Below are 22,807 nucleotides of genomic sequence, written 5' to 3' on the forward strand. Positions count from 1 at the left end.
CTGGTCAGAGCTTTGGATGAATCTCAGATGTGAAAGCACTTTATAGGTGGACTCATACAGTACATAGCCTTTTCAGTGTGGCTTTTTCACTAAGCAAAATGCATTTAAGTTTCTTTCAAGTCTTTTCTTGACTTGATAGCTCATTTTTTAATTGCTGAATAATATCCCACTGGGTGGCTGGACCACAGTTTGTTTATCCATTCACCTTTTGAAGGACATCCTCTTAGTTGCTCTCAGTTTTTGGTAATTATGAATAAATTATAAACATTTATGTGCATGTTTTTGCATGGACAAAAGTTTTCAAGTCATTTGGGTAAATTACACCTAGGAGGACAATTGCTGAGTCATATGTTTAGCTTTGTAACAAATTGCCAAACTGTTTTCCAAAGTGGCTGTCCCATTTTGCAGTCTCCCCAGCAATGAACGAGAGTTCTGTTGCTCCACATCCTCGCCAGCCTTTGTGTTCAGGTGCATTGTGGTATGCCTGAGTGGTTTCAATTTGCAATTCCTTAATAATACAGTGTTGAGCATCTCTTCATATGCTTATTTGCCATCTTTATGTCTTCTTGGTGAGGTGTATGTTTAGGTCTTTTGCCCATTTTTAAATTGGGCTGTTAGTTTCTTATTGTTGAGTTTTAAGAGTTCTTTGTATATTTTGGATATGAGTCCTTTATCAGATATGCGTTTTGGATATATTTCCTCCTGGTCTGTGGCTTGTCTTTTCATTTTCTTAACAGTGCCTTTCACAGAGCAGAAGTTTTTCATTTTAATGAAGTCCAATTTAACAATTTTTTCTTTCATGGACTGTGCTTTTGGTGTTGCATCTGAAAACTCATCACTAAACCCAAGATCATCTAGACTTTCACCTGTGTTATCTTCTAGAAACTTTAGAATGTGTTTTACATTTAGGTTTATGATCCATTTTGCATTAATTTTTTGTGACAGGTGTGAAGTCTGTGTCTAGATTCTTTTGTTCTTTTGCATGTGGTTGTCCAGTGTTCCAGCATCATTTGTTGAAGACTGTTCTTTCTCACATTGAATTGCCTTTGCTCCTTTGTCAAAGATCAGTTGACTGTATTTGTGTGGGTATGTTTCTGGCTCTCGATTCTGTTCCATTGATCTATTTGTGTATTCTTTTGCCAATACTACACTGCCTTGATTACTGTAGCCTTAGAGTAAGTTTTGAAGTTGGGTGATGTCAGCCCTCCCACTTTGTTCTTCTTCAGTGTTGTGTTAGCCATTTGAGTCTTTTGCCTGTCATATAAATTTTAGAAGTTAGTTTGTCGATATCCACAAAATAACTTTCTGGAATACTGATTGGGATTACATTGAAACTATAGATTAAGTTGGGAAGAACTGACATCTTAACAATATTGAGTCTTTCTGTCCATGAACATGGCATATCTCTCCAACTGTTTTGATCTTTGATTTTTTTCATTGCGTTTTTTTTTTTTTTTTAGTTTTCCTCATATAGATCTTGTATATATTTTATTAGATCTTTTCTTATACATTTTAAATTTTGTGTGTGTGCTGCTAATGGAGGGATGAATAAGTGGGCATGGGATTTTTTGGGTAGTGAAACTATTCTGTATAACACTGGAATGATGGATAGGTGACATTATGCATTATGGGTCAAAACCCATAGAATTCTATAAGAGAGTGAACCTTAATGTCAATTATGGACTTTAAATTCATAATGATGCATCAATACTAGTTCATAAGTTATAACAAATATGTACCACACAATGCAAGATGTTATTAACAGGGAACACTGAGTGGGGAATAAAGAGGATATATAATTCAATGTACCATCTGCTTAATTTTCTGTAAACCTAAAATTGCTCTAAAAAATAAATCTATTAATTAAAAAAGAAAAAAAATGGAGCACCAACTTCATCCCTGACGAAGTCTTCTAATGGCTCTTCTTTGCCTACAGGATCAAGCCCACGGTCTCTCATCAAGCACAGGAAGTCCTCCACAGTTTGACTGCCTCTCCAGCCCCGGCCACCCCACCTTCTACAGTCCAGCAAAAATGAATTCCTGGGAATCTGGGAATCTGCACACACTACCCCCTTGGCCTGGAACATTGTCTCTTCCTTGCCTGGCCTGGAAATTTCCTGAAGAAGCTTTTGCAGACTTCAATTTGGGAACATGGAGGAATGATGCCAGCCCACAGAGCCAGTTTTATAGCACCACTGTTGTGCTTCTGCAGGACCACTTTCCTGTCTGTCTCCTGCATGACACAGCACACCTGTTGGCCCCAGTCTAATTCTTTCCAAATGTACAAGCAAAAGAATCACAAAATTTCAGCAGTGAAACTACAGTTTCCTAACTGTGCCTCTAGGCACCCTAGGGTGCACAGCAAATTCATGGGGGGCATAGTAGGATATTTCAAATTTGATAGATATTCAGCGTTTGTTGGCTACTGAGAGAACTACTAGCTGAAGGTAGCTCACACTTTCATTATTACACTGTGCTACATTCCTTTTGATTATGCCATCTTTGAGAAGCTGGGTTTTTGTGGTTCCTGAGAGAAAAGCCAAGTGAAAGTCAATGTGGAACAGAAATGAGGATGGTTGTGTCCAATCTGATCTGAAAGTTTGAGAAGTTATTTGATGCCCAACAGGTGCACAGATCCCCTTAGTAAGTAACTGTAGTTAGGTAAGTATGAAATAAATAATTTCTTTGTATTATTCTTTTCAAATGATGACTAACTTTTAGGACATAAATTCTTATTAAGTGGTTTGGACTTTACTTAATAAAAGGAACTGTGAGGTATTTCTTTTTGGCTTGGAGTCTCCATGTGAAAATTACACTAAGGGTGCTGTGAGCCTAGGAGGCTTGGGAATCCTCTGGTCTGAGAGAGCATCTAATCCAGGGCACAAACTGCAGGTTGTGAAATCAATGTAGTGCATCACCACCAGTATTTTTTTTCCCTAATAAAACAGAATGGTAAATAGAGCATATTGCATGTAGCAAGAGTAAGCACTATTATATACAATTTTTGTTTCTCATATACATACAAATAAATATGTGTATCTTGGGTCACAGTGTAAAACATATATTGCCTGGGTTGTGGTCAAAAAAGTGTGACAAACGACTGAGAGTCTAAGCCCTTATTTTACAGATGAGAAAATGGGCCTGGAGAGTGAAAGCTGATTACTGCAAAGCACAGCCATCTGTGCTGAGCTCCGTCCTTGGCCCTGCCTGGCTGGGTGGACACTGCTCACAGTGACCCTACAAAGCAGACCTCATTCTCAAGGTCACAGAGCTAAAGAAGTGAGGTGGCAATGGACCTGTGCTGCATGGAGCAGAGCAGCATGCTCAAGGTCAGGTACCCTTGCTTTGGTCCCAAGACCCAACTGCACCCCAAAAATGCCACCAGCCACACCTAGAACAAAATGGTTTTAATCAATTGCGTCACCCTCACTCTCCTGGGAGCGGAGCAACAAAAAGGCTCGGCTCCTGCCCCCAGAGGACAGTAAGGCTTATGTGTCTCTCCACACTGCAGGGCCCAGGCAGGGCAGCGGGCAGGAGGCAGGGAGGGAGGAAGGGAGAGAGGAAATGGCAGGTGGCTCATACACAGGAAAGCTAAGGGGCCCCAGCTGGTCCTTGGACCCCACTACTCCCGCTTTCCCCTCCCTGGCTAGAGAAAGGTCATGGAGAAGAGACAGGGGAGCAAGTCCCAGCAGCAGAAGCAGCAGCAGCAGCTGTTTCCTTCACCAATAAATATACTTTACCAAGCGGGAAGAGAGGGGTGGGAAGAGGACTGGAGTGGGGAGGAAGGGGGAGAAGCTGCCACCTGTGTTGTGTTGCTGAGATTAAAGCAATAACGAGATGGTGCCAGACCCCCCACCACTACCCTCACTTCCTCCCCCTCCCCTGTCTTCTTAAAACTGTGAAAAAGCTTTTAACATGGCCCTCCTGTCTCCAGGGCAGCTCTGAAGCCTGACTGAGAGGAGGCACCTGGCAGAGACAGGGGCTGAGGGAGGGAGGATGGGTGGCGTTGGGGGGGGAGGCTGTTTCTCCCCAGAGGCTGCAGCTGGAGGGCTGAAGCCAAGTAAGCATTGAGGGGGAAGGGGAGGGGGGATGAGCCAACCACCAGGAGCAGCTCCAGAGCCAAGAGCCAAGGCCACAGAGGAAAAGGGAGGCTTGGTGAGTGGTGGGGTGACTGCTGCATCCAGTGTAAAGCTTGGGGCTGCTGGGGAGGGACTTTCCCATCTGAGTGGCTCTGGAGACCCACCCCCTCCCCCCAGAGCAGCAGGGGACAGAGAAAAGCCATCACTTCTTTGGTCTTTGTGGCGGCTCAGCAGGAGGGGTGGGAGGAGGGCAGACTGGGCAGGGCAGGGCAGGGAGGGCCCTTAGCTGGGAGGAGGCCTGGCTGGGAGCTCTGGCAGAAAGGTCACAGTGAGGCGGAGGAGCGCCCGAGGAGGGTGGCCGTAGTGCGGAAGGGCTGGCATGGGCGGGCGGGGAATGGTGCAGTGCCCCACCCTCTGCCAGGGCCCTGGGGAAAGGCTGGGCCCCCAGGTGAGGGCAGGCGCAGGGCCCAGAGCCAGTGCCCGGAGGAGGGCAAGGGTGCTCTGCTGAGACCAGGGCTGGTGGCCTGGCCTTGCCCTCTGCCTTCTGCTGTCTCCCTGCACTGGTGGCTCTGGAGGGTGGGCGGGACCCCATCCCTTTTTAGAACCTTCCCGGAAGACCACGAGGAAGCTAGACTTGTGGGCCAGGGAGGAAGAGTGGCAGCAGGCCAAGGCTAGCCCTTACCGACCGGGAATTCTACTCCTCTTCCCGTTACCAACTGAAGGGCAGGGCAGTTCTTGAGGGCGTCAGCCCTTGCCTCCTCATCCGGAGGCGGCGGGGTTCTGAGGCAGGCTGTGCCCTCCAGGGACATGGAAGCAGGAGGTGGGGGCCATCCTGCCCTTCTGCTCAGGGCTGGGGACAGTCAAGGGGCATCAGCCCAAGAGTCTGAAAGCCAGCAAGTTGTAGCAACTCCCACCCCAATGCCAAACTAACAAAACGGGAAATGAATAAATGGGGGGGGTGGGGTGAGGAAGACAAACCAAAACAGAACCCACCGACCTCCTGCCCAGGCCGGAGGGTCTAGCCAGTCGCAGGGGCCGGGGATGGGGTGGGAGGGTCTAGCTGGGCCGGCACTGCACCTGCCCCTCGGAGCTGTCCTCATCGTCGGAGGCCCCAGCGCCCCCGCTGCTCAGGCCTGTGATCCGGTAGCCCATGTTGAGCAGCATCACCTCCAGCGGGTCCGCGTTCATGCGCCGCTGGTTGGCCTGAGACGCGCCATCCATGTCCTCCACGACACGGCCCGTGAGGTCTTCACTCTGCAGGGAGGCATGCGGGCTCAGGGTGGGGGACACCATATAAACGGGGGAGGCACACGCACTGGGATGTATGGGCAGGGGGAACAGAGAGACTGAACCACGTATATGGAGGAGGACGTACCACCCTGGTGCCCACACGAGGAACGCACACACGTGTGCTGAGGGGGTGCACACACACTGGGATACATGGGGGGTGATGCCACTCTGCTCTGTACTGTTGCCACCCTCAAACCCAACAACCCTTTCTTTTTCTTTTTCCTCTCCCCAGAGAGGAGGGTCCTGTAGGGTTCTCTCTCTAAAAGTTGCAGCAAATTACCTCTGGAATCAGACATGCCACTTGACTTTGGTTTTTCCAGCTGGGAAGGGGGAGGCGTGGGCCGCCCGCCTACTCCACCAGAGCTGAAGAGACCACACTGTCCCGAGTGCCCCAGGAGGCGGGATGCTTCTTTAATCCTTACAGCACCCCCTTGAGGTGTGCTGTCATTTCCATACCCAATGTACAGGTAATAAAAACCTGGGTCAGGAAGTCCCTCAGGCAGTGAGTGAAGGGGCTGGATTCAAATTTGGGTCTGCCAGGCTCCAAAGCCAGCACACTTCCCATGTGACTGAGGGGCCGGCCACCGCTCAGCTTCTGGTGAGGGACACCCACACAGGTATATAAGGGGAAGGGTGGGGCTGCAGCTCGTCTGGTTCCCTTCTCTGCCCTCCTGTACCCCTCATCTTTGGTCAGTTTCCTGTAAGCGATCTCACCTTCACAGCCAGCTCAAGAATGTGCTCCCAGAGGGCAGGAGCCCACTGTTGCTCCTGGAATTGCATACTGCTTTTGAGCTTCCAGAACCTAATGGCTCCCACCTTGACCCAGCCCTGGGCCCTAGAGTAACAGCACAGTCATCCTAGCAGCCTCTGACTCAGCTCCCTTCCTGGCCCTCACAGGCCCAGCTGGAGGCCTTGCAAAAGGTCCCCGCCCTACCCCCTGCTGGGCTTCTGCCACCTTGCCTGCACTCTAACCTCTGGCCGGGGGTTCCAGAGCCGCACAACAGGGTCGATGCCACTGGTGGCCAGGAAGCAGTAGCTGGGATGTGGCTGCAGGCAGTTGACAATGGACTCGTCTCCCTGGAGCACGCGGACAAGGTTGGTGGTCTCCTTTTCCCAGATGAAGAAGGAGCCATCGTCAGAGCCGCTGACGATGTATTGAGCGTTGCTGGCAGGGGGGCAAAGGGCAGGGAGGTCAGGTGGGGTGCTGCCCTACAGCCTCAGGTAGAGGCTGTGTAGCTTAGGGCATGGGGGTGCAGGGAAATCTGGAGTCGCTCAGCCTCCTGTGCTCTGGGGTCTTCTTTTGAGGCAGAACTCCCATGCACATGATAGTCCTCTCCATTGCAGAGCCCCGTGCACTGCTCAACCCCCTTCTCTTAAAACAGGGTCAGGGACCACCTCGGTCCTTCTGAGATATTCTCCCTCAAAGTACACTATAACCTTGGGTGTCAGGATCAGGTTTACATCTCTCAGGCCTCTGGGAACAGCCTCATCTAAGACTTCCCTGAACAGTCCTAGGCTTCCTGGATCCAGACCCCCAAATGCTCCTCACACAGTTGACCTTTAGAGGCCCTTGAAGGATAGATTCTCAATTCATGTCCACATGTCTCACCTTCCCAAAGAAAGTACAAACATCTACAGAGCAGGGTTGGGGGGTGACAGTGTCTGAGACATGGGCTATGACCTTCAGTACCCAGGGCACAGTTCTTGCAGAGATTCTCAGCCTCTAATGGCTCTTGCTCCATATCCCTAGCAGAGGGAGGCTCCAAGAATCCAGTTAAAGAAAACAAGCTCTGGCATATGGAGACAGAGAGGAGTGGGGGGTGGGGGTGGGGTAAAGGAACATTCCGGGCACTGTGCTGGATTCTTTACTTGCATTATGGCCCCATGAATGAGTATGGCTGGTTTCATTTTACAGATGAAGAAACTAAGGCTGACACAGGTGAAGCTATTAGCCCAAGGTGCAGAGGCAGAGCTGAGATTTGAGACTCTTGTGAGAGCACTATGCTCCCTTGCCCCCAACCTCCTGCTGCCAACTGGGCTGTGCCTTCCTCCTCTCCAGGGTTTCAGACCTGCCAAAGAAATTGGCTTCCTTGATGTCTGTGGTGGTATTGCAGTGGCCACAGTAGCGGAACTGGTAATCGTAGCTTCGCTCCCGCAGCACCATCTCATCCTCTGAGATAGAGTCCTTGCGGCTTGTGCTGCGAAGGCGGACTGGGCCGCTGCCACCACCGGCTCCCTTCTTCTCCTCTGGGGGCAGAGATCAAGGAAAGGTGAGACCCCCTAGCCCTCTTCCTCCCACCCTCTTTTTCCCACTCATGTTTTCAGCCCAAACACCAGTGATGTCCAACTACCTGCCTCCACCCCTACCCTGAAAAACTGAGAAAAGACTACGGGGAAGAAACGTCTTTTGATCTAACCCTGAGGATGTTTAAGGAGACCTTTGATGCCAGGAGGGCCTTGGCTCAGGTGCCTGAGTAAAGGCCCAGAGGCCCCAAGGAGGTGCAAGTGAGAGGCAGGAGAGGGGAAGGAGAACTGGCAAAGCAGCCTTGAATGGGTGATTTTCCTAAATGGGTTTGTGGGTTTTGCAGCAGTAAGGTTCTAGCTGTTACTTTCTGGAAGACGAGTTGTTATAGATCCCAACTCAAGTGCTGACTGGTTAAGTGACTTGAGTAAAATCACACCAGTCTTCTCAGTTCCTGAGAAGTGTCTTGTTCCTGCCTGCTTTGGGGTCTTTGCATGTGCTGGTCCCTCTGCCAGGAACTCTTTATCTCCCACAGCCACATTTTGTATCTAGTTTACTCTTCCCCCTTATCCTTCAGACCTCAGTTTAACTGTCTCTTCCTCAAGAACCTCAGGTTGCCATCACCCTTCCCCCAACACTCCTGGACTGTCTCTAGATCCCACAGCACCCATCACACTCAGTTTCTCTTTCCCCACTTGGTTCTTCACTAGGCTGTAAACTCATAAATACAGATGTCACAGCTGACTTGCTCACAGCTGTGTTCCCAGAATCTAGCACAGTGCCTGGCACATGGTAGGTGCTTGATAACTATTCATTAAACAAATGAATCGCTCACATGGTTAGAAAATTGCAAAGGGGAGACGTGAGGATTCAAATCGCCTCCAGTGAGCTCAACTTTCACGTTTACAGACCACACTACAATTACCCAGCTCTCTCTAATGCTATGCGGTGAGCTGGGCAGGGCTCTGCATGCTCTCTGTGCAGGTAAGGCAGCAGGTTCAGAGAGGCTGTGCTTTGTCCAAGGTCACACAGTGATCACATGATAGAGCTGAGAGTAGAACTTGAGATTCCACACCCCATGCCTGAGACATCTGCACTGCCCTGTGCTGCCACCTCTGCTGTACTTGTGTACTGAGCTGTACTGAACAAGCTCAGTAGCCAGCTGCTGCCCCTTCCTCAGATGCCCTGGTGGAGTGGCCAAGGCCCCATCTGTGAGCAGGTGAGAATGCCCAGCAGGAGCCCACGTGGCCTGTCTGGGCTCAGCTTACTCCTGTCCTGAGTCCCAGGCACTACACCAGGTGCTTTAAACACATTATCACTAATCGTCAATAGAAACTCTGAATGGAAGGTGCTACTGTTCCCTCTTTTCTGATGCAAAAACTGAGTCTCAGAGAGAACAAGTAACAGTCCCAAGGTCACATGGTTTCTGAATCAGTAATAGAACCCAGGTCTCTCTGATCCCAGAACATGTCTTTTCCAAAATGTCATGCAACACCTCAAATAGCAAGAGTGACAGCAACCCCTCTTCCCTGCCCACTCACCACCTTCATTTTTGGAGAAGAGGGCGGCTGTGATGTCGCGGCCTAATGCATCGCAAGCGCTGCTGTGGGCCTGCTCCGGGAACTTCCCTTTGAAGTCATCCAGGCATTCCAGGGCCTCAGCCACGTACTTGAGCTCAAAGAGGCAGCGGGCCAGGCGGAAGTGTGCCTTCAGGTGGCACGGGTTTAGGGAGATGGCCTTGAGGCAGTCCCTCAGGGCATCGTAGTGGTCACCGTCCCTGGGAAAGCAGGGGAGCGTGGCTTGGAGATGGGGCCTCGTGACAAGCAAAGGGTCTCCACTCAGTCTCCTCCCCTCCCTGTGACCACACCAACCCACCTCTGACTGTTCACAGGTGGGACACCACATCTCCAGTGATGTGTGGAAGAAGGGGACTTGGGGATGGAGAGTATCCTGGCTTGGCCCTGGCCTCCCTCCCCAGGAGGTAGAGCACGTTAAGGAGGCAAGTCAGGAATCCTGAGGTCTTGGGGAGGTGTGGCAAAAACCAGTGACAGGCCGCCCTCTGCTGGGTGTAACATGCAACTGCGTGCCTGTCTGCCCCAGGCACCCGCAGCTCTGCAGCAGAAGGCCGGGCATCTTGCCCACCTCAGGCTCCGCAAGCCCTCCTTTTCTCTTCCTCCATCCACCTTCTCAAATGCCCCCAGCTGGCCTTCAAAGCCATGTCTGAGGCAGGGGGCCCTCTAGGCCAGTTCTGTGGTCTGAGGAAGCCAGAAGTACCAGGCTGGGGATTCAGGGTCTAACCAGCAGGCAGCGAGCCCTCAGCCAGGCCCCCCTCTGTCCTGGCTGAGGGATCCATAGCAGCTGTGGCCTCTACCTCCTGGGGCTGGAGGATGGGGCCTGACAGTCTGGCAGAGTCAGCTCTCTGGAAGCTGATGGCAAGGGGGAGTGTGTGTGTGCACGCCAGGGGCTCCAAACTGTCCGTACTCTTCTCCAGCCTCCGGAAGAAAGCACGGATGAAGGGAAGTGGGAGTGTTCTTTGGGGGGGAGGAAGTGGAGAGAAGGTCAAAAGAGAAGCTCCTCCTTCTCCCAGACTGTGCACAGAATATGGGGTGTACACCAGCACCCCAGACTTGCCTCTTATCTGGAGAGCCAGATGGGTCACAGGAGTCACTTCTTTGGAAGCTGTTTTTTGTTTTTTTCTGCTCTGCTGGGGGTGGGCCTAGGACCCAGCTGTGCCAAGCAACACTCCCTAGAGCTGGTGGTCCCTCCACTAGGGGCACAGCTCACAACCCTCCTGCACAGGGTCAAAGCAGGCCCAGCATGGGAGAGTTCCTCCTGATTCTACACACTCAGAAGGAACTTCCAGCCCTTGCAGCAGCCATGCTGAGCCCAGGAACAGGCAGCTCAGCCAGTATGGGGGCAGGGGGGACACAGAGCTGCTTCAATGGCAGGGCCTGTGTCAGAATGAGTCGCTGTGATGAAGAAGCAGGCACTGCCTGGAAACCCAATTACCGCCTGCAAGGTGCCCCTCAGAGCCCCTGGGGAGAGAAAGCCAGACCACAGACCAGCCAGGAGCCAGGGGATAGCAGCCCCCACTGTATTCAGGAGCAGATGGCAGTCCTGGGGAGAATGGCCTGGGACAGAGTGTGACATTCTAGAGGTCACTGCAGGCATATTAGGACAGGGAGAGAGCAGGCTCGCCCCAGGGTTCACCCATCCTGAACCCATGGCCAGATCAATCTCCCTGAAAGGACAACCCTCGCTGCATTCCTCTCCTGCTCAAAACTCTTCGGTAGCTGCCCATCATCCACGGAATTGAGGCCAAACGCCATTGCTCTGCATTCCAAGCCCTTCCCAGGCCAGCCCCAGGCCACCTCACAGACTCATCTCCTGCCAGTCCCTTCTCGAACCTTCTGCTCCTGCCAAATGGATTTGTTCTGCAAACAAGCAATTCAGTCAGTCCCCCACCCCCATGCCTTTGTTCACACCATTTCATCTCCCTGGAATGTCCTTCCCCCACAGTCCTCCCCTCCCTTCCATCTCCTAGTTGAAGCCTGCCCACACTTAAAGCCCATTCAGATACCACATCTTCCTGATGCTTCCCTGGTCCCCAGCTAAAGCCACCCAACTTTACTGATGCCCACGGTGCTTTACCTGAACCATTCACAAGACTTACTGCTTTCTGCCTCTTTTATGCTGAACTGTATCCATGTCTTTATTCCTTGTCCAGAGATTGGACCCTCTGGAGCACAGAAAACTAGAGTGACAGAACCTTGTATCCCTAGTCCTTAGCTCACAGTAGGAGCTCAGAGAACACGTCAAGGATACACATAGATTGGGAAATTGTCAACCTCACTCAGAAAGAATGCAGAAGTGAAGCTGAGCTTTCATTTAGAGCCTGGATGGGGACCACTGCATTCTACCCAACTCTTGGGACGGAGAGGCCAAAGGCCCCAGGATGGCCCCTAAACAGTCATCTCCTGCATCTGGCTGCCACCCGAGTCCTTGGCAAACTCGACACCTGGGCTAAGGCCTATGGGGGTTGTATCCTCCCAAACCCTCACCCACTGTCCCTGCTGATTTGGGTGGGCTTTCTTAAGCCTCCCTCTCTCCCCTGCCTGGTTGCAGCCAGATGATGGCACACCAGCTGGCCTGTCTGTCTGTGCAGAGCTGACGGATACCAGACGGAGCAGAAATGGCTGTGGGCCCAGCACTATCCATCTCCAGTCCTGGTCCTGGTGTGGGGGTGGGGTCTGCCTGCCCGCCTGCCAGTGCGGCAGGCAGAAGGGCTGGGGGCCCTGATGGTCTCCAAAGATGAGGGGTTCTTCAGCATATGGACCCACTCCTTTTCCACAAGCTCCCACACAACAGCACGACCCACAGCTGGCTTCAGATCTCTGGGATCTTGTTTGTGCTTGGTCCAAAGGGTCTAAGAGCACAAGAAAGCAAGCCCTGGGGACAAGAAGCTACAAAATAATTTCTGAGAGATACCAACTGAATTTATCATACCTCTCATTTCCACCTACCAAGATTCCACTGCACCGTTAAAGGCCAATTCAAGGCCCTGTTCTACAGCTGGGATTAACAATTCTCTCAACTTCCACTGCACTTCATAACAAAGCACCATGTTGGAGCTACTTGTGAACATGTTTCCTTTCCATGCAACTGTGAGCTTCCTTGGTGCTTGAGACTTCCTGACTAATGGGTCGGGCACCTGCCCACCATCAGCCTTAAGACAGGGAAGAGAGGCCTGAGCCCAAGAAGCCTTAAAAAGTAGCAAGATGTCAGCTCCTGGGGGCCTCAGCAAATCCAGCTCCATCAGGTCCACTCCCTCCCCCTTATGGTCCCATGGCTTCACTCCTCATCCCGGGCCTGGGCCCACTCACCACTTTCGTTTCATGTAGGCAGCAGCCCGGTTCCCGTAGAGCATGGCGTTGTGAGGGGCGCTCTGCACAGCCTTGCTGTAGAGCTGGATGGCCTGGGTCCATTGCTGGCAGGCAAAAGCCTCATTGGCCTGCTGTTTCACACGCTCCAGATACGGGGGCAGCTCCATCTGGGGACTGCAGTGGAAGCAGAGCTGGGTCAGGCCGGTTGAGGAAGGTCAGGGTAGTCCCTCGGGAAGCCTGCAACCTGTGCCTGAAGGCTACCCTGGTTTTCTTGGCTCCTGGAGTCTTCACTGCCATCTAGAAAAGAGGACACTCCTATCCCTTACCTGGGTTCCTGTGACAGGTACAGTTCTAAACACTCTTGACTACAGGACTAGCAAAAATACAGAGGGTCAGAGAGGAAGCTGTCCTGGACAGGTTTAAGGCAATTCTCAATCAAACTCCTGGGCACAGTAGTAGCTGACAGCACCTGGCACAGACACCCCCTTCATGCTGAGCTGAACTTCCTGACTACCCATGTCCCTCCTATGGATTCCTCTATAGAGAATTCTTTTTCTCTCAAGGGCTAGAGAAAATGAGCACATCTCATGCATTCCTATATCCAAAGCCCAGCACAGGGGCTGGCAGAGAATGGAGGCAAGAAATGTTTATGAGACGGAGAATAAAATTGGGGTAGGAGTAGGGGCACCCATCTGATTGGAATCCCCTTTTGGAGAGAGCTCAGAGCTAAAAGGCAGCTGGCCCCTGTGTCCTGACCCCAGTTACTGGTACCAGTACAAGTACCAGTACAGAGGAGCTTCAGTTTGAGGTAGATGGAGCACTGGGATCACCGGCCACCCTTCAGAAGCCTCTCTGCTCCAGTCCCCACCCCTAGGAGGCCTTACTGGGCAGGGATCAGGAGGAGGGTTTAAAGGACATGTCCCTCCCTCCAGTCCATGAGGGGCAACTGGGGCTGGGAGGGCTGGACAAGTCAGGCTGGCCTCACCTGATGTGCCCCCTACTCTCTGGCAGCCGGAAGCCATTGCTGTGAAGGTGCAGGCCATTGGACACGCCGTTGGACACGCCGTTGGTGGACATCTTGCCATTCTGGACTTCTGGCAGGGGACGGACAGATAGGAACAGCAACAATTCAGGAGGAAGTCCACCTTTCCCCGCTGGCAGCCCTCCAGCTCCCATCACAGGGGCTGTGGGTTCCATTATGGGGCTACTGTCCCAGGGTAAGATCCAGAAAGCAAGTTCTGACAGACTGTCAGGCAATGGCATTAAAAAAAAAAAAAAAAAAAGCCCGTGCGTCCTCTGCTGGCTGGTGAGGGACACAGCTCCAACTTGGCATTACCCTTAGCGGGGGTGGTGGGTGGTGGTCCCTAAAACAACTGCAGGGCCCAGGAAGTCAGGGAGGAGACTGAGCCAGACTGAGAAAGGAAAGGGCAACTTCAGGTCCTCAAGAGCCAAACCATGGAGAGAATCTGTCTTTTCTGAGTGTGTGACACAAACCCCTTTGAGAGATCTCTATGACCTATTATTATCTTCCTTCTTACTGTACAGACAGTATTATTTCAGAGAAACTATTCCTTTTGGAGGCTCACAGACATGGTCCCAGGGAAGGGGGGCAGGCTTCTCAGCAGAAATGGCACAAACCCAAGCACCCTAACCACATTTCAGCAGAGACACCCTAAGGGAGAAGGGCTAAGCCCTAAACTTACCCCCTGAGGAATGGCATTTTCTAGGCAAGAGGAAGGTGTACGGCCGCTGCTTGTACGTCAGGTCAAACAAATAGACCTAGAGTTGATGGGTCAGGAAAAGAGATGGAGCCATGAGGTAAGAATGTGGTTGGACTGTGAGCAAGGCATTGGTGGAGTTGTGGAACACAGAGCGTGCTGAGCATGAAATGGGGGCCCCTGAGCTGGGTTAGGAGGGGTTTAGGGAGAGCTTTAGGCAGGAAAACCTTCCTTGCTCCTGGCCCTCAGAATGGGCTATCTGATCTACCCAAAGCCCTGCTCGAAATACTGTCATTACAGAGAACCAGGTTTATGTTGAAAAGGACCTCAGAGGTGGCAAAGCCATATGTTTCATTTTACAGATGGGAAAACTGAAGCCTCAGAGAGAGGAAGCAACTTGCCCAAGGTAACATTGCTAATTATTTCTCTCAATAAATGAACATTATCTTTTATTACCTAACATTTATTGAATACTTACTTTGTTCCAAAAATTCTGCTAAGTTGACTTACGACATTTCGTTTCATCCTAGAAACCACTCTATGAAGAGGTACTATTATCATCACACCCTTTTTTTTACAGATAAAGAAATTTAGGCTCAGAGTTTAAGTAATTAATCCAGAGTCATAAAGCAGCATGTGGCACAGCCAAGACTCAAACCCAGGTCTCTCTGGTACCAGATTTTGGTTCCTAACCACTCTGCTGCCTGCTTCTCCATTCATCCTTCAGACCGTATGATGGCTCAGCTCCCTGAAGCTGGAGACCTCTTCTGAACTCAGGTGCTTGCCTATTCTCCATTCTCGTTTTCTCACCTATAAGCACACCTAACCTTGTAATGTCATCAACTTTTTCACTTGCCATGTCTCCCCTGTCAGCCTTGGCATGGATCACATTTCACATTTGTCTCCTCTACATTTATGATAATGCTGGTCCCAAGTGTTCAGTATGTGTAGAATAACTGACCTTATTCTAGGCTTACTAAACATCCTGACTGAGAGCAACAAACAGAAGGTTTAGCAACCAGCAGTTATCAAAGAACACTTCCCCAAACTGGCCCTAAACCATGGCCTGGCAGTGTGCTGAGCCCCAAGGATTACCTTCTAGGTTTTCTCTCAGCCCTGGGTGATGTCCAGACACAGAGTTTGAATACAGGTGGTTGGGATCCCATGTCACTGAGTCCTGCTCCTTGCTGCCTACAGGCAGACTCAGCCATTTTCATATCAGCCAGCAACCCTTTCCTAGGCCTTCTAACTTGGGACATCTGTAACTGCATGTCTACCTCTGTCATGGGTGCAAAACAAGACTAATCTGTGTCTTGTTCTGACCTATTTATAACCACCACTACCAAGTGCTACCATTTGATAACCCTTGACATATGCCAGGCACTGTGGGCTGGATATATTACATTTTTCTCTAACTTCAGAACCCTGCACAGCAGATAGTGATACCATTTTAAAGATGAGGAAACTGAAGCTCAGAAAGATGAAGAGACTTGCTCAAAGTCACAGCACAGAAGTAGTAAATGGCAAGCCAGCACTTGAAGACAAGTCCAAAGCCTATGTTCTGAACCAAAATACGATATCATCGTATAGTTGTCTAGTTCATTTAAAAAGCAAAAAGAGCAGGCCAGGACACCTTTCTGGGAATTCTGATCATGCCCCCTCACTGTAACGTCACTTAAAAGGATGGTGCCTCTCACCACCTCATGGGGTGAAGGGGGAGGTGCGCAGCCCTGCCCGCTGGACCTGGGGTAGTGGTGGAGCACGGCCACCTTGGACAGCCGGACCTACCTGCTCCCCTCCCATGTTGACCAGCAGCTCTGTGCCATTGGGGCTGAAGGTCACGTAGGTGGCGACCAGCACTCTCAGACGGTTGTTGTAGTCAGGCAGTTTCACTGGCAGGTGACCTGCAGGAACAGCCCAAGCACCCCAGTGTGATGCTCCCAGACCCACCAAAGGGGCAGGGGTAGGTGAAGTCAGCCTTATCAAGGATGACAGGAATCATCTTCATCATCATGGCAGCTACAAGGATTGAGTCCTCACTGCATGCACTGGCCTGACTGCTTTATATGGTTTATCTTATTTAGTTATTACCACCCCATTTTACAAAAAAGAAATGAAGCCTCAGGAAAGTTAAATAATTTGCCTAAAGTCACACAGCTGGTTAACAGCAGAGTCAGGATTAAAACCCAGGTTGTTTGACTCTAAATCCCTTGCTCTTACCGGCTGTGCCATGCTGCCTCCTTGCACTGCTCCAGAAAGAGTGAGCATCCAGCCAAGAGTTTGAGGCCAGAGCGGGACTGAGCCTACCTGCGACGTAATACTGGGCTGCACCATCCGGAAGGGGCTTCTGCCGGTCACAGAAGGTGTGCACACTTGCTGAAGGGCTCTGCTTCATGCTCTTTCTGGTGGGAAGGCAAACCATATAGGTTACAACCTCTGGCACTACCCCTGGATAGACTAGACTACACTCCCTAGAGGAAAACCTAAGTGTGTATCCCTGAGAGATACAGGAGGTACATCTCCTCCTTACCTAAGCAACTCCAAAGGTCCACGGACTGGCCTGCTGTGGACGCACAGTACAGTGCTTTACAAGGTAGGTCCCGTAAACTGTCTTGGTCCTCACGACCACCCTCTGATCCCCGTTTCATAGTGAGGAAGCTAAGGCTCAAGGCCTGCTCCCAGTCATGTAGTGTGTGAAGGGCAGCAGTGGTCCCCCAAACCCACAAATGAAAGTAAGGCAGGCTAAACATTCCCACACTGTCCTGGGAGTTCACTGAAAGTCCAGGCTGGGCTGGAGGAGCTGCTCAGGTCTGGGACTTCCATAGAGATTCTGAGTATACTCTTCTTTTTTAAAGAAGAAAATTACATATACTAGATTACATTCATAGTGAAAAGACCTGCTGGAAATATACATAGTGATTTCTTTCTGGTGATTAGATTATGCATAATTTCTTTAATACTTTTCATATTCTCCAAAACAAACATGGATGGATTATTTTTTTATTTATCACAAGACTCAAAAAAACCTACCTCAAAAAGAACAGGGCATGGTAACGAGGGCAAGGGGCAGGAGGTCCCCAGACTCGCCCACACAGCTCGCTGTCCCGGCCCCAGCCCCAGCCCAGTCCCGAGGCAGGAGGCTGCTGACGGGAGGCTGAGCTGTTCATACCTGTGGTTATGGATCATGCGGATGTCGTAGAGCCTCACGAAGGGCCCACTGGCTCCTACCGCCAGGCAGTTGTTGTCCTGGGGGTTGACCGTGAGGCACTTGGCCTCTACCAGCTGGCCGCAGTACTCTGTCAGGTCAATCAGCACCTCTGAATGTTTGCTGTTCTCTCGAAGGTCATACTGGCTGTGAGAGAGGACAGAGTCACGGAATTGGGGATTGGGGTCCTTGTGAGGAAGGAAGGGGAGAAGCTGAGGCCTTGTTATGCAGGAGGGTTTGGAGGGGCTTGGGACCTGTTTCTAAACAATAAGAGTGCAAGAGCCACTCCCATTTCTTGAGTGCCCACTGTGTGCCAGGCACTGTACTAAGTCTTTCACACTTTCTGTTTTATTCTAACATTGTTAGATACCACTGTATCTTTTTTTTTTTTTCTCACAGATGTCAGTATTATTGCTACTAGTATTACTACAACTGATTATCAACACTCAATGAGAACGTGCTTTGGGTGCAGTACTGCCCCTATGTTTTTCACATGTATTATTTAATTTAATTCTCACCCCATCCCTAGAAGCCATTAGGACCCCGAGTTTCAAAAATTTAAATAACCTGGCCAGGATGACACAAATAGTCTGGGCAGAGCTGGGACAGATTCTTAAGGTTGGATTTTTAACTGCTCTGCTCTGCTGCTTCCTAATCTTATTTCTCTCAGGAAATGAAGGAAGTATGGAGGTGACAGAAAACCAACTCTGGAGATCATCTAAGAGCTACCTAGAAACACTAAGTCCCCAGGGAAGCTTTCCTCTCAGACAAGTCAAAGTCCCATCCAGGTGGAAAAGGTAAAGCCAGAAAGTCAGCTCGGCAGCAGCAAACTCCAAGAAACCCCCACCCCCACCCCCCTACCCCCCGACCAGGGAACTTTTTTTGCTGCCAACACACAAGTACATTCAGAAAGGGGAGATGGGCTTCACCATGTGCTCATCCATCCCCTGCCTCTTGCCACCTCTTGCAATAACCTCTTCACTGTTCCCCTATATTTCCAAGCCATCCTCACCAGATTGCTTTTCCTAAAAATTGTTTTAATTTCATCATTCTTCTGCTCAAAAATCACAGTGATTCCCCAATACTTTCAGGGTCGAGTCTATACTCCTCAGTCTGGTTTTCATATACCTCTCCAACCATACTCCCCAGTTTCCCAAACCTGGGTTAATAACAACTATGGAACTCCTTATCCTGTACATGCCACATTTATTCCTGCCTTTACAACTCTGCTCAAGCTGGACAGCTTTCTGCTTTTCCTTGCTTAAACAAATCCTGTCTATTCTGAAGGCCCAGCTGATGTTCACCTTCTGCTGGGACACCTTCCTTTACTGTGCCTGTGACTAAGTGCTTAGGAAACTACCTGATGTCCTAGATGCTCAGGTCCTACCAGCTGGCCCCAGCAGAGTCTGGTCAGTCAAGGTCATCAAATGCAACAATGAGTTGGAGGAACCATTGAACAGGTGCTTTCTGTCTTCCATGTACTATGCTAAGGCTTTACATGCACTCTCTCAATTTTAATGCTCAAGGGAGCTACTATCACCATATTCCCATTTTATAGATGAGGAAACTGAGGTTCAGGGATGAAGTGACTTGCTTCAGTCAAACATCGAGTGACAGTTCTGACTTGACCCCATATCTGTCTGACTCCAGTGCCCTGCTTCTAATTACCGTGTTTTATTTTATACTTGACTTTGCTACTTTTTCTACTTTGTAGTAGGGAAGAAGGCACAAAGTCCTATGAGAACTCAAGGGAGGCAATTAAAGTAGATTGGGGAGATAAGGAAAAAGTTCTAAGGTCACCTCTGACGGAAGGAGTTCAAGAAAGGCAATGAAACCATTCCAGGATGAAGGGAAGCAGAGTCAATGGTGTGATAATACAGGGCATGTTCTGGAAAAGGGGACAGTACACCTCCTTACCATTTCCAGTCAGATCCCCACCTGGCCAGCTGCTAAGAGAAATGTGTCAAGTGCCTCTATGTGCCAGGCACTGTGCTGGACTCTAGAGACAACCAAAAACACGACAGACATGAAACAGCTCAAAGAGAGCTTACAGTTCAGTGGAAGATACAGACAAAACAGTAAACCAACAAGTAAAGAAAATACAGTAACTTCAGATGATGATTGGAGTTACAGAGGACGCAATTAGGGTGCTGAGACAAAGAATAATGAGGGTGATCTACTTTAGACAGAGTGGTCAGAGAAGGTGCTTCTGAAGAGGTGCCTCTTAAGGCTTACGGGACTGGATGTGGTGCAGGAGAGGGTAAGAGGGGGTGGGTGAGGATGGGGTAAGCAAATGTTCCCAGCTAAGTCTGTACACAGACAACTGCCTTGGCAAACAAACAAGGCTGGAACTCTGCTGGAGGGAAGGAGCCAGACCTGCAGAAGGAAGCGGGGTAGGCAGGTAGGATGGGGGTGTCACTATCCAGCAAGAGCAGGGCAGGCATGGGTGCTCTTGGGTGCTACCAGGCCCTTACCGGATAAGCCCATCCTCAGCTGCACTCCAGAACGTGTTGGGCCACATGGGTGCCGTAGCGATGCGTTTCACCCGGTTTGTGTGGTCTCCAAACATATGGATTGTTTCCTTTACTGTCAGGTCATGGACATGCACCTTGGAGTCAGCGGCACCCGTGATTAAGATGCGGTCCCCAGCGTGAGGCAGGAACTGCTCAGGAGAGATTGGAGAAAGGCTCATCAGGTGGTGAGGGCAGGGTTGGCCATGAGTAGCCTGGGTGTCATCAGCTCCCTCTTTTCCTCTTCATGTCAGATAAGAACATGAGCCCATCCAAGATACTCCACCAAAAATCCTCTGGGCCCTAAGCAGCAGCTTATGGGCCTAAAGGTCAAAAGCAGGACACACGGTTTTCCTTTGCCAGAGTGATCTTGACATATGCCAAGTAGGACTACCTGGAGAACGCTTTTTCTCTGATTCCTTCCCAGGTAAGAGTGAGCGGATGACAGTCACAGCTGTTAACATTTATTAAGCATTCACCATGTGCTCAACACCAAAGCAGGTACTTCGTCTTATTGATACTTAAAATAACCCCGTTAAAACTGAGGTGCTGTGCTGACATTCAACCAGACTGTGTTCAAACCCAAGGCTGTCTGACTACCATATGCCCTATGGCTTTGCGATGACTTTTTAATAACCCAAGAACTAAGTAATAAATCAGTCCTAAAATTAAAAGAACTTTCAGTGTTTTAAGGGAGTATGGGTTTTAAATGGGTTCAAATCTTTCTGAAGAACAATCTGGCAAAAGGTAACATCTCTATATGGCTATCGTAAAGAATGAGAATCTCACTATGCTGATGAAGGTGAGAACAAAATACTCCAGATGACATATGGTGGAAATAAAATAGCCGTCAAAATGGCTCTGAATAATGGGAAAAAAAAGTATGCAGTTCTATTGCCTAGCTTTGAGGAAGAAAACCATTTGGGTTTGGTGCTAGCTGAGTTCTTTCCCACTAGAGATTGAATTTCTTTTTCTAATTGAAGAGTTCCTTATAACCCACAAGACTGAATGGTGGTGGTAATGGGCATTACTCTCCATTTAAACAGCTAAAATCCCACTTAACTTTTAATGTTTCTGCAAGGCAACAATTCACTTTCCCACATATGCTTCTCTAATAGCTAGATGGGAAAGAGAATTTAATCATTTTAAGGGACAATCAGTAGTTTTTAATTCTGTCTTGAGACAGCATATTCTCCATCCAGGGCAGAAACAGGTGAGTCACTTCCAAGGGCCTTGTGGCTGCTGCCATACTCACCATACCCCGTAGTTGCCACCAGGGGGAGCTCGTGGGCTAAACATTGGTAGTATAGTTACCTGGAGAGCAAAGAATCCTTTTTCTTTTTTGTTTTTGTTAAGCAGAAGAGGAGGTTGAGGGTCTATGAACATAAGTGATTTGCCCAAGGTCTTACCATTAGGAGTTTCAAGACCATTGTCAAGTTCTAGTCTCTGAACTCCATGTTTTGTGCTATTATGCCAAGCAGATGGCTGATATCCCTTCCCCAGATCTGACTGCATAGACTCAATACTGGACTTAAAACCTTTCTGGGATACAGGGGAGTCTCTGTTGGCTATGCAATAGGTGAAGCATCATTGTTCTGTCCCTAAAAAGGCACAGTTTGTCTTAAGATAAGCTGCAACCCCAGAAATTCATCTAGGATTGATCTCTGGAACAGGAGATGAGACTCAGAGCTAGGGAAACAGGCAAGGTTTAAGGACACTAGTATGTTTGAGCTCTCTAATCTGCCTTCTTGTTCAGGTATCTTAAAATTCCTCTTAATATTAATTAGGAAAATAAGTCTTACATTCATGAGGCTTTCCAAAGGACATCTTCACTCTCATACATACATCCGTTATCTAATCTCAGAGCTGGAAAGATCCTTAAATAAACATCATTTCTTTCAACTGTAAACCTGGTAGATAAAGTTCCCCACCAAGTGGAATACCAGTGCTAGGGCATTTACTACATCCCCAGAGGGCCCATTCCACCTTTTAAAATAGCTCTAAGTGTTAGACAATTCTTTCTTCCATCAGGCTCATACTTGTTTCTGTGAACTTCTAGCCACTGCTAATCCTGAGTCTGTTCTCTGGGACCGTAAAGGGCAAATTTCATATCACTTCCACCTAACAGGGCTTCAAAGGTCTGAAGACATTTGTCGAGACCCCTCCCCATCTCTCCTCAATTCAACTCCACCCACCAACAAAATCAGCACAATCATTTCCTACGGAAAGGCAGAACAGCTGAATCAATTATCTGTTCCAGGTGCTTTTATCAATTATCTCATTGAACTGCTTTATGACCCTGAGGATTGCTACTTCCTTTTCACAGATGAGTAAAGGCTCAGAGAGGTTAAGTTCACACAGCTTCCAAGAGGAAGATAAGGGAGTCAAATCCAGGTTCGGCCTGCTATCAAAGTCATGCTCAAAACCATACACCTTACCACCATCACCCACATAAATATAAATACATCTAGAGTTGTCCTCTTGGCTCCAAGAGAGGACACGCATACCATGGAAAAGATGCTCAGATCCCAAGGGTGCCTGGGACCACAAGGGGTATACAGGACGCACATATGCCAACACAACTGGGCCCACAGCCCAGTCACCCCTTCCACTTGCTCAGTGGCTTATCCTGCTCACCTTGACAGAGAAAATATTTGCAGTATGTCCTGTGTGCATGGAGAGCAGCTTCTTGTGGTGCAGCGGGTCCCACACAATCGTGTGCTGGTCGTCAGAACCGGAGGCCAGCAAGCTGCAAGCAACGTGAGGGGTTCTGACTTCTCCTCAAGTGCCCGGGCCCTGTTCCCCAATCCCATGTTCCCAGTTGATAAGGAGTTAGGCTGCACAGAACTTGAAGGACAGCAGATAACATAGAATTTAAGG

At 49.6% G+C, this 22,807-nt stretch overlaps 1 protein-coding gene across 3 annotated transcripts in view; it reads right to left on the bottom strand.

The window, feature by feature from the left end:
* Positions 1–3,392: 3,392 nt before the first annotated feature.
* WDTC1 (WD and tetratricopeptide repeats 1) overlaps positions 3,393–22,807 on the bottom strand; it is an 87,534-nt gene continuing 68,119 nt past the window's right edge. Inside the window, exons 5-16 of one of the 3 annotated variants that reach the window (XM_037828041.1) lie at positions 22,565–22,676; positions 19,892–20,079; positions 17,382–17,564; positions 16,520–16,614; positions 16,001–16,116; positions 14,198–14,273; positions 13,480–13,588; positions 12,495–12,668; positions 9,156–9,388; positions 7,439–7,616; positions 6,342–6,534; positions 3,393–5,333 (exon numbers count right to left, since the gene is read on the bottom strand). In XM_037828041.1, coding sequence (XP_037683969.1) covers positions 5,136–5,333; positions 6,342–6,534; positions 7,439–7,616; positions 9,156–9,388; positions 12,495–12,668; positions 13,480–13,588; positions 14,198–14,273; positions 16,001–16,116; positions 16,520–16,614; positions 17,382–17,564; positions 19,892–20,079; positions 22,565–22,676 — 1,855 coding nt within the window. In that variant the 3' untranslated portion in view covers positions 3,393–5,135. Of the gene's footprint in view, positions 5,334–6,341; positions 6,535–7,438; positions 7,617–9,152; positions 9,389–12,494; positions 12,669–13,479; positions 13,589–14,197; positions 14,274–16,000; positions 16,117–16,519; positions 16,615–17,381; positions 17,565–19,891; positions 20,080–22,564; positions 22,677–22,807 lie in introns of all 3 variants that reach the window. The other 2 variants (XM_037828040.1, XM_037828039.1) reach the window with 2 other exon arrangements.

Source organism: Choloepus didactylus, chromosome 2, assembly GCF_015220235.1.
Source record: "Choloepus didactylus isolate mChoDid1 chromosome 2, mChoDid1.pri, whole genome shotgun sequence".
Taxonomy (NCBI): Eukaryota; Metazoa; Chordata; class Mammalia; order Pilosa; family Megalonychidae; genus Choloepus; species Choloepus didactylus.